We start from the raw sequence: 12,262 nt of genomic DNA, 5'->3' as shown, positions 1-12,262 counted from the left end.
ATATCATTTATGGTAGAGTTGTGAGATATTCGGAAAACACACTGGGTAGGGTTTGAGAGTTCTTAGTGATTGTATGTTGCTCTTTTCATCATAGTGAAACTTTTTTCTCTTGTCTTGCCCGTGGACGTAGACCTTACGATTAAATCACGTTAAATCCTGTATTATTCTTCTTCTCTTTTTTATACTGTGTGATTGTGCGATTTTTGTGTGTACTTTAAATTTACATGCTTATTATAACAAACTAGTATTAGAGTTTTGTGCGCAAAACCTAGGGTTTATAAATGGCATTGTCTTCAACGAAGTATGAGATGGAGAAGTTTGATGGTGGATCGAGTTTTAGTCTGTGGAAAATTAAAATCAAATCTTCCTTAATCCTACAAGGTCTACGAAAGGCAATCGAGGATAACTTTCCAGAAGGTATGAAAGAGGCGAAGAAGGTTGATCTGAAGTAGAGAGCCTAAAGTGTGATTTTCATGAGCTTAACTGATAATGTTCTACGCGAGATTACTGGTAAAAGCTCAGCATCTGTGGCATGGAAGCAATTAGAGGAGTTGCACTCTGCTAAATCGCTGACCAACCACCTATATCTGAAGAAAAGACTTTACAATTTGAGAATGAGCGAAGGTACGCCCACTAAAGAATATCTGGATGAATTTAATTTAATCGTTATGAACCTGAAGAATATTAATATTGATATAGATAATGAGGATCAGGCCTTTATTGTGTTATATTTTTTGCCACCCTCCTATGAAACTTTTGTTGATACTCTATTATATGGGAAAGATAATATTTCGCTAGACGATGTTAGTAATTCTCTAAAATCAAAGGAGTTGAAAAAGAATTTTTCACATAATAGAGAAAGATTTGAGGGGAAAGGTTTGGTGAGCAGGGGAAGAACACATTCAAGAGAGGGTTCTTCCAATAGAAAGAAATCTAAGGCCATATTTAAATTAATAATGAAAAGGCCCAACTATTTTGAGTGTGGAAAGCAAGGTCACTACAGGAGAGATTGTTCCAAATTGAAAAATAAAAAGGGAAAGCAACCAGCAAGTTCTACGAATGTGGTTGACAGTTTTATCGACTCTGATGGTGATGACAGTGCTACAGAACTTTTATTTGTGAGTTCAGAACATAGACAAAATTCCTGGATTCTTGATACTGGTGCTACTTATAATATGTGTTCACACAGAAACTAGTTTGTCACTTACAAATAGATGAGTGGCAATGTGTTTCTGGGCAATGATCGTGCATTATCTATGGAAGAAATTAGTAACATCAGATTGAGGATTTTTTATGGCGTTGTCAGAACTATAGAGTGCTAGCATGTTCCAGGACTAAAGAGGAACCTAATTTCTCTTGGGACACTTGACTCTCATGGATTCATATAACATTCAGAGAATGGAGTTCTCAAAGTGTGCAAGGGCTCTATGGCACACATAAAGAGCAGTTTGGTTTCAGGATTGTATTTTCTTCAGGGCAATACAATTTAAGGGGAAGCTGCAGTAGCATCCGGAAGTAATAATCAGAATCAGACTCAATTGTGGCATTTGCGTCTTGGTCATATGAGTGAAAGAGGATTATCTTTGTTGAGCAAGTAGGATTTATTGGACAGACAGAAAATAGAATCTGTGGAATTTTGTGAACACTATGTGTTTAGCAAACAGAACAAGGTGAAATTCGATAAAAAGGTAGTGTGCAAGACCAGAGGAATGGTGGATTATATCCACTCAGATCTATGGGGTCCTAATAGAATCCCTTCCAAGAGCGGTGCCAGGTACTTCATGACTTTGATTGATGATTACTCTCGAATAGTGTGGGTATATTTTTTGAAAATAAAAGATAAGGCATTTTCAACCTTTGTAAAGTGGAAGACAATGATTAAAAAGCAAACAGAAAAGAAGGTTAAGTGTCTTAGAACTGATAACGAGTTAGAATTTTGTAATTGTAAGTTCGATGCATTCTATAGCAATGAAGGTATAGTGAGACACCGCACTTGTACAGGAACACTACAACAGAATGGTATTGCAGAACGCATGAACAGAATACTTTGTGACAAAGCACAAAGCATGCTCTCATATTCAAGATTGGGAAAGGATTTCTGGGCTGAAGCAATTAATACAACCTATTTCTTGGTTAATAGATCTCCATCTACAGCTATTGAGTGCAAAACATCTTTTGAGATCTGGTCTGGTTCACCTGCTGATTACTCTCAGTTAAGAGTGTTTGTTGCCCTACTTATGCTCATGTGAGAGATGGTAAGCTTGAGCTGAGGGCAAGAAAATGCATATTTCTATGGTATGCATCTGGAATGAAAGGCTACAGGTTGTGGTGTAATGATCCAAAGTCTCTAGGATTAATTATTAGTAGAGATGTGACATTTAATGAGTTTGCTTCATTGGATAGTCAGAGGGAAAGTTAATAGCAGAATCAGATCACGGTGTCAGAGAATAGGTGGAGCTTGATGTTGATACTTCAGCAGTTCAGTCCAGTGATTCAGAGGATGAGGTGCAAGATCCTGATCAACGAGAGGATGCACTTGAGCAACAGCAACATGAACCATATAGCATTGTAACCAGTAGAGAGAGAAGATAGATTAGACCACCGCAGAGATATGCATGTGCAGATCTAGTTGTGTTTGCCTTGTCAGTTGCTGAGACAGTTGATGTGCATGAACCCAACACTTATAAAGAAGTTATTTATTGTTCAGATGCAGAATAGTGGGTCAGTGCTATGGATGAAGAAATTGAATCTCTTCACAAGAATCGAAATTGGGAGCTTGTAACATTACCTAAGGGACAAAAAGTGGTAGGCTGGAAATGGGTGTTTAAGAAAAAGAAAGGCACTCCAGGGGTTGAAGCACCTCGATATAAGGCACAGTTTGTAGCAAAAGGCTTTACAGGGAGGGGATTGACTTTAATGAAGTGTTTTCTCCAATTGTGAAGCACAGTTCTATCAGAGTCTTACTTGCTATGGTTACTCATCATGATCTAGAGCTTGACCAACTAGATGTGAAGACAACATTTTTGCATGGTGAGTTAGAGGAGCAAATTTATATGAGTCAGCCTGAGAGATTTGTCATTCCAATTATGGAAAACCATGTTTACTTACTTAAATCTTTATATGGTCTGAAACAATCCCCTAGGCAGTGGTACAAAAGATTTGATACATTCATGGTTCATAATAGTTATATTCGTAGTTCATTTGACAGTTGTGTGTATCATAAGAAGCTTTCAGATGATTCATTTGTCTATTTGCTATTGTATGTAGATGACATGCTTATTACTGCTAAAAGCATATCACAGATTAATATTCTAAAAAAGTAGTTGAGTGATGAGTTTGAGATGAAGGATTTGAGTACTGCAAAGAAGATATTGAGAATGGAAATTACCAGGGATAGAAGTGTTAGGAAGCTTTTCTTGTCTCAATAGACATATGTTAAGAAAGTGCTTAAGCGTTTAACATGAATAGTGTTAAGCCTGTGACTGTTCTTTTTGCTACCCATTTCTAGTTATCTGCAGACATGTCACCAAAAATAGATGAGGAGATAGAGCACATGTCCAGTGTTCCCTATTCGAGTGCTATTGGTAGCATCATGTATGCTATTGTATGTACCTGACCTGACATTTCACATGCATTTAGTGTTGTGAGTGGATACATGACGTGTCCTGAGAAAGAGCATTGACAGGCAGTGAAATGGATTTTGAGGTATTTGAAGGGTACTACAGATATTGGTCTGACATTTGACATGGCTAGAATAAGTAATTCAGTTATTGGTTATGTAGATTTAGATTTTGCAGGAGACTTAGACAAGAGGAGATCTTTGACAGATTATTTGCTTACTATTTTTGGAAGTATTATTAGTTAGAAGGCAATATTGGAAGCTATAGTTGCTTTGTCTACCACAAAGGCTGAATATATGGCCTTAGCAAAAGTAGTAAATGAAGTTTTATGGTTACAAGGTTTGGTGGGTAATCTTGAGTTGATACAGAATAAGTCAACAGTGTTTTGTGACAGCCAAAGTGCAATACATCTCACAAAAAATCAGATGTACCATGAGCGAACTAAGCACATTGATGTCAAAGATCACTTTATTCGGGATATTGTATCTCAGGGGACTGTAGTTATGCAAAAAGTCTCTACACATGATAATCCAGTAGATATGATGACCAAGGGAATCCCAGTCAGCAAGTTTAGGGATTGCCTAGACTTGGTTGGTGTTTGTAGTGCTCAATAATACCCTTGCAAGGACATATAGTAAAACAGAATGTTTTGTGATTATTTTGTTGATGATTGAAGGAATTCAAACCAAGGGGAATAATTGTTATTTTTGTGGCTTGAATTTTGAATATGTTTTTATGGGCCAGAATTGTGACCCATTCCGAAAGTTTCGCGCTGCAACCAAATTGGGATAAAAAGTGAGATCTGTGGTGGTAGCCTGAAGCCCGCCATTGATCTCCTTGGGGGTACGGCGGCAACGTCTCCGCAGTATGTACTAGTATAAATATTGTAATATTCTACCATTTACAGTAGAGTTGTGAGATATTCGGGAAATACACTGGGGTTAGGGTTTAAGAGTTCTGAGTGATTGTATCTTGCACTTTTCATTATAGTGAAACTTTTTTCTCTTGTCTTGCTTATGAAAGTAGACCTTACGGTTGAACCACATAAAATCCTGTGTTATTCTTATTCTCTTTTCTATATTGTATAATTATACTATTTATGTATGTATTTTAAATTTGCGTTCCTGTTATAGCACTCAATAAACCAAATCCTTATGGAAGTAATACTGACTGACTGATTGGCAAATGCAAGGCATTTAAGTCTCACTAACGATTACTAATAAATTTTATTTCAATGATATTGGTGTTGGAGCCATCTCTGAAAAAATTTTGAATTCAAATCTTAATTAAGGTCAAATGACTTTAGATTTTAGTAAAAAAATACATAAATAAATCATAAACAAGTTTGTTAAAGTTGTGATCCAATATTTTCTTCCCATTCTCCTTGTATATTCACAGTGACGGACGCAAAAATTCAGCTTAGTAAGTCTAATTAAAATATATGACTTATAAAAATAACATACACAAAATAAATAAAAATTGGCAAAAAAAATTACAAAAAATTATTTGCTAAAAATTAAATGAAATTGTTATTATTTTAAAAAAATAATGAATATTTAATATTATGAATTTATGAACTTAAAATATATTGATAGTACAAAATTAAAAAATTTATGCAGTTTATCTCAAATTTATTATTTTTTTTTTCAAAATAAGCATAAAAAATTAAATTAAAATTATAAATTAAATAAGATAAATAAAATTGCTATAACTTATGAAATAAAAAAAAATTACAATATGAGTGTGACAAAATTCCAGCAATAAAATTACGAGAGAAAATCCTTAAAATCTCAAATCGATAAAAAAAAAAAAAGATAAGAAAATTTTGATAACTAATAATTTAAATTTCAAATAATAAAAATTGATGTTTGTAGAGTAAAAATGATAAAATATAATTGATAGAGAAGAAAAGGCAATAATGATTTTATTTTTTTTAGCTAAAAGGTTATATCATTTTTTCAATAGAATAAAAAAAAATTAAGGTTTTTTTTTTTTCTAAAATTGCTAATAACCTACTAAAAAATTTAAAAATATTGGTTCAGTGCCCATCAAAATCAGGTAGCATATTAAGAAAAATACTAATTATTTGATAAGCTATCACTACACCTCTAAAAAATTTTAAAATTTCAGAGAGAGCTAATACCTATTAAAATCTAGAAAATAATCATAAAAAATACTATTTTTCAAAATATAATTACTACTACACCTCTAAAAAAATTTTAAAATTACCACTTCACTCCTCTTCCTTTTTTTTTTCCAGTCTCCCTGAATTTCTGCTTGACCTTACACTGGCGGGCTTATTTTTTATAACAGTAGAATCGAATAACTAATGGCAAAGTGTTGAGGTTTTGGAAAAGCTTAAGAATGGGCTTCACTTGATCTCTGCTCCTGTGTTTGAGGTTTTTAAGACTTCTCTGTCCATTCTTACAATAAGTTAGCAATTCATTTGTGAGTTCAAGTAGAAAACTAGAAGGAGAAAAATGGGTCGGAGGCCCTTTATGTCATTTACTCTAATTTAATAATTAATTTTTTTTTTTTTTAATTTGAATCACTTAATTTGGAAGATGAAAATAGGAGTGGAATAACGGTGCCAGAGGAAAATTGGGATGAAGTAACGGTGGGTCTCAGCATGGACAGGAAAAAAGTAATAAATGTTTCACCGTATTTCACCTTCACAGTGCAAATGCAGCTATGACACCTGCATATCAGCAGGGTATTGACGTTCTAGTCTCAGCGCCAACTGATCTTTCTTTGTCAACTTTCCTTTCTAATCCACAGAAAAGCAGACGCATGGCCATTGAAGGAAACAGAAATCAAGCAATGCATAACGATGTGAAAAAACAACAAATTATCAAAACAATAACTGAAAAATATCAGGAACACTACGTAGCACGCCCAGCAAGATAAGTATTTAGAAAGGCATGAAAATCAGAAGGGGTGAATATGAGAGCCGGAACCGAGGGCGAAGAGTCTTGCCACCCTAAGAAACCATGGAGACTCACAGGCTTCGAGGAAGCTCTGATCAGTTAGAGCCAAACAACAAAACAGTTAAAAAGTCCATTTTCCGCAATCTAAATAATTTTTAAAAAATTTTATTTTTTTCGTTAAATTAATATCATTTTATAAAATTTTAATGAGATGAACTGTATAAATTCGTTAAATCAACTTAGTTTTGTAATAAAGTAATTTTATTTTATTTTAAATTAAGTAACTATATAATACACCAATAATAAATAATTCATTGAAATTTGATTAAAATTACATTAGAAAAAACGAAAAAATAAAGCTTCTGCCATATAATTCTTTTGCCACGGTAGTAAAGTTTATAAATCTTGACTTTTTTACTTGCAATCCTCCTATTGATTAAAATAAATTAAGTGACGTAAACACTAATTATTGGGGTTTATGAATGATGATGAACATCAAGTTGCGGTTCATCATTATCTACCATGGTTTAATTATGGTGGTCCTTCCTTGATATATAATTACTATGTTCAAAAATCATCATCCCTCTCTAATAATTCAATCTTAAGGTAAAGAGTTGTGACTTATGTTGATGATTAGTGATTAATATTTATTATTTCAAAAAATTAGTGATTAATATTTATATTAGCATTAAATTATTTAGATTTTTTTAGATAATATTAGTCTTAATTTGTATTTTTTTTTATCAAGGGTATTCTCATTGTTATTTGGAGCATTAAGGATAAATTTCAATAGTCGTCCATGAACTTAAAGAATTAATGTAGAGTCATCCTGAACTTAAAAATATAACATAAAACTCCTTAAATTTTAAAATTTTATATAGTAAAATATTTTTTAACTCCTAATAACTGACTTGTAAATAACACACTAATTTAAACAATCCAAAGTAGCAATAATGTGAACAATTGCTTTTATGTTTTTAATAAGAGTCCCTTTGATTAGCTGTTATATCTAATGCTTCATTAATTCATATGACTAAAAATTTTTTATAGTTAATCAATGAAGAAATTCATAACTAATTTTATCACTGTCAAATAGAAAATAGATAATTATTTACGTTATTGTTATTTTAGGTTATATAAATTAACTACTGTGGATTAGAAGAATTTTATTATGTAAATTTTTAAAGTTCAATGGATTTATATTCTATTTTTAAGTTTATGAACTATTCTATTACAACTCCTAAAATTCAAAATCGACTCTTAAAATTTATCCTTACCATAATCTGACTAATAATATTACTTTAAAGTTAAAGTAAAATAAAGTCAAATATGGTTATCAAAGTTCCAATATATATTATTAATCACTATTCTCTTTTCCAATATTAAAAAAAAAAAAGCTAGAATAGCTTAAATGATCTGAATTTAATATCTTTGATGGATGAAAAATTCTTCATCAATGCAAAACAAATTAAAATTTTTAGGTTTGTTTAAAAAAATATAGATGTTTTTCATTCATAATGATAATAATGTATTTTAATTTAAAAATATAAATATATTATAAGGTATTAAAATATGAAATTTGTGTCAACAATGGATCACATTTCTTCTTAATTATATGTTCTCCTATCAATTATTAAAACATTTACTCACGAAAAACATATTTTAAGCTACAAATCGACTCGTATTTTACCAATATTAATTGAGTTTATTTCGAGTTAAAATTTCTTAAAATCTTAATATTATGGTTCTTTTAAAATCATAAAATCGAGTTATTTAATAATTATAAAATTTTAAAAATCATGCAAAATAATGTTAAGAAATATTTATATATATTATTATAAAAAATATAAATAAGTTTTCCAATATATTATTAAGTATATAATATTTTAATTATTTTAATTTTAAATGTAATATTTTTCACTAAATTTTTAATTAATAGAGAGTAATTAAAAGTTATTTAATACAACAATGACTAATTAAGCCTTAATCTTAATTTTAAAATATTTAATAATTTCATAAAATAAAAAACATATTCCAACTTTAAAAATTAGAAATATAAATAATTTTAAATTAGAAAATATTATGTTTATGAACAATAATTGTAGTAATATATAGTAATAATAATGATAGTAATAATAATAATAATAATTATTATTATATTTAAGAATGTTAAAAAAAATATAGAAATGATGTTAAACTATACATGATAATGATTTTGATAAATTAAAAATAGCATTTTAAAATTAGGAAATTTAATTTATAAAAATTGTAAAATTATATTAATATTTTATTGATTTCTATTTAATAATGTAATTTCATTTGATTTCAGTTTTCTATATTTTTAAATTAATTTAAATTCTCATAATTTGTAAAATCATACTAATTAACTCACGATATTAACAGCAATAATTGCTAGTTTTTCAGTTAATTTCAATTTTAAAGCTCATACCACAACAAAATTTATTTTCAAGCGCATTACGTAAAATAACTATGAACTCTTTTTGTAAGATTTTTTCTTATAAAATTTTAATTAGCCCATAGAGTTTATATTATACTGCAACAAAGTCTACATTTGAACATCATGTATATTAAAATACAAATTAAGCATAAATTGATTCATTATAAATTCAAAATATAAGATATATATTAAAATCTACTTATTAAATATATAAATTTTATATATTTTTATTTTAAGTTCATAATATATCATATTTAAGTAAGAATTTTCATGAATGAATCGTATGGAAATCAAGTAGATGGAGAAATAAATAAATATATATATATATATATATATATATATATATATATATATATATATATATATATATATATATATAATCCTAGGAGAAGCCAAAGTTGTTCAAATGGGACGGTGTGATCTGATCGAATTTCAGACATATAACATGTGATGGAAGAGGAATGAAATGAATACTCGACAGACTGACAGGGCCCTTTGCACGTTCACTACTCCCTCTCTGGATCTCATTCCTTTTTTATTTTTTTCTCCACATACCACATTGCCAGCTCCCACCTACATCTATCAATTATTCTCAACATTAATTTAAACTTTGTGATATAATTACATTCTTTCTATGAGTTTATAATCAAGTTTTAATTTTTTATGCTCGAGTTTCATTTGAGTCAGTCCAATAGTTTGAGTGTTAGAAGGAGGTGAAAGGTGATATACAGGAACATATATCTATGGAGGCTAAAATAATATGTTGGTGAAGGATAATTAAGAGGCGGTTGCATGGAAGGACTCTGGTTTGTATTTAGCTGAGGTAAGAGACATATCACGTTTCTGCCTTTGCAAAGTTTGCTGAGCTCCTCCTTTGTCTGTTTTTGCCATATAATGCAAAACATGGCTTCATATATTAATCCATCTTTAATCAATTATTTCTCTATAGATGGACACAACCTCGCAATTGCCTACCCCATCAATTATCTACCTTCTGTCTCCAACAATTAGACAAAAATTTCTCATCTTCTATATCTATATATTTCATTAGATTAATTTGTATATGATTCCAATTCTAAATTTTATAATTTAAAAATAAATTTATTGAATTTTATTAGATTTTAACGAGGTCAAGTTGCCCATCAAGAGAGATGAAGTGAAAGTGTTGATTGAATTTTGACAACTTAATCAATACTTATTAGCAACTATTTATCATTTTATGCCGACATGATTTTCAAGTTATTCAACAAATAAAAAAGAAAAGAAAAAGGAAAATTGGATCCTAATATATAATCAATTCAGGTCCATTGACATTATCTTCCATTAATGGCTAGAAATAATAGAAAGTGTGTAAATTGCAGTGATAATCTTAATTATTCATATGATTAAGACCAATTTAGTGGAGCCTCAACCTCAATGCACGCATTTAAATTTAATAGAATTCAACCACAGCAGACTTGATTGAATTGGAATAGGACAGGTGAGTCAGTGGTTAGACTCTGATCAAATTGACTATGAAACACGTGGCATGTATCCGAAGCCCTCGTCAAGATTGATAAAATCTATTATATTGATCCAAAGCATATAGGTACATACATACATACATGTATTTTGTTGCAGGAATTAATCTATTATATGTGAAGCAGTCTTTGTAGTGTAAATACAAGGTGATCAATGAGGTCACAGTCATTGGAGTCTCACTGTTGGGGTGTAGCCAAAGCCAATAGGCAAATATGAAATTCCTAAAAGTAAAAGTTTTCTTTGGAAACCATCCTAGAGAGGGATTCGTTTTATAGCCTTTCGGTGCTTGAATTCTACTTTCATCCTCTTTATTCTTTCTTTTGCTTTGATATCTTGTAACAATGGAATCAATTGTTGCTCTGCTTCAATCTTTTGCGTAATTGGTATCACGTCCTGATCCTTGGATGTTGGAAGAAAATAATCTTAGCTTAGACAAAAGGCAAAAGCTAAAGCTGCAATTGCTGACTTCTCATTCTCTTTCTCACTTCCTACCTCCTTTTCTTTTGCTTTCTTTTGACTCCAAATCTCCAGCATTTATTGCTGTTCTTGGGTTGTTTGTCTTTTGAAACTTTTGCCCGCTTTCTTGGATTCAATTGTGCTAGAGTCCCAACGACTCTAGTTATCTCACAGACTGGTTTCTTGAAAGCTGTAACTATGGCTGTAGATGTCTGCTCAGAGATTTCAAGTGCTGTAATTAGTCCAAGAATTTCATTCTCCCATGATCTCAACCAAAATACAGATGCTGTATCCATTAAAGATTGTCATCGTAGATTAGACTCATCTCTATTGGATTCAGATTTTAATTTCTGCATTAGCAGCAGCTTCGTCCAAGAATTGTCTTCTGCAGATGAGCTCTTCTCTAATGGCAAGATCCTGCCTGTTGGAATCAAGAAACACTTGGTTTCTACTAAAGATATTGATCAACCAAAGCCTGTTGCCTGCCGTTGCCCTCTGCAAACTACTACCGAGACTACACAGAAGAAGCTACTGAAGGAGTTCTTGTCAATGAGTATTGATGCAGATGAAAAGCCTGCATCGAAATCTTTTTGGCAGTTCAAGAGAAGCAATAGTCTGAATTGTGATAGTTCTAGAAGTAAAAGCCTAATTCGGTCCCTACAGTTTCTTTCAAGAAGCAACTCTACTGGGTCAGCTCCAAATCCTCCAAAACAAGCAATGTTCTCAAAGGAAACTCAGAAACTACGTTTGCAAAAACAACATTCTGTTCCAAGTAGAAGATCTTCTGCGCCAAGTTCAGGGGCATTTTACTCTTATAATTCAGGCCAGAAACCTCCTCTTTTAAGGAAGTGTGGGTCTTATGGCAATGGGGTTAGAATTAGTCCTGTGTTGAACCTACCACCCCCTTACATTTCCAGTGGAACTGTGAATCTTTTTGGTCTCGGTTCCCTGTTCTGTAACGGTAAGGTTAAAAAGAAGAAGAGATGATTATGCAGGAGAGTTCCATTCATGAATGAATCTTTTCAAGTACAGATGTATTTAGCTGTCTATCATTTTAGTTCATGGAATAGCATGTGATCACATGATCTGCAAATTGAAAGAAAATTCTAGTGAGGAAATGATTAGATCTTGAGAAAGAGAAACTACTGCAAGGGTTAAAAATGGAAAAGTGAAAACTACAGTGGAAGAAAAGAATTGGTAATGTTGTTGGATGATGGTGATAGTTGTGTTGATGCCTATCAATATGACAAGGGATTGGGAGACATATAAACAAGGTATTC

The 12,262-nt window shown here is 31.3% G+C and overlaps 1 protein-coding gene across 1 annotated transcript; it reads left to right on the top strand.

The window, feature by feature from the left end:
* Positions 1 to 11,180: 11,180 nt before the first annotated feature.
* On the top strand, positions 11,181 to 11,969 carry LOC110649653 (uncharacterized). Its single transcript, XM_021804317.2, has one exon. The coding sequence runs from the start codon at positions 11,181 to 11,183 to the stop codon at positions 11,967 to 11,969; it is 789 nt and encodes a 262-aa protein (XP_021660009.2).
* The last annotated feature ends 293 nt before the right edge of the window (positions 11,970 to 12,262 follow it).

The sequence above is a fragment of the Hevea brasiliensis genome, chromosome 13, assembly GCF_030052815.1.
Source record: "Hevea brasiliensis isolate MT/VB/25A 57/8 chromosome 13, ASM3005281v1, whole genome shotgun sequence".
Taxonomy (NCBI): domain Eukaryota; kingdom Viridiplantae; phylum Streptophyta; class Magnoliopsida; order Malpighiales; family Euphorbiaceae; genus Hevea; species Hevea brasiliensis.
The sequence above is the reverse complement of the archived record's forward strand: the minus strand, read 5'-3'. Positions and strand labels throughout refer to the sequence as shown.

Coding starts and splice junctions, on each gene's coding strand:
- LOC110649653 (XM_021804317.2), top strand. CDS start 11,181: ATGGCTGTAGATGTCTGCTCAGAGATTTCAAGTGCTGTAATTAGTCCA.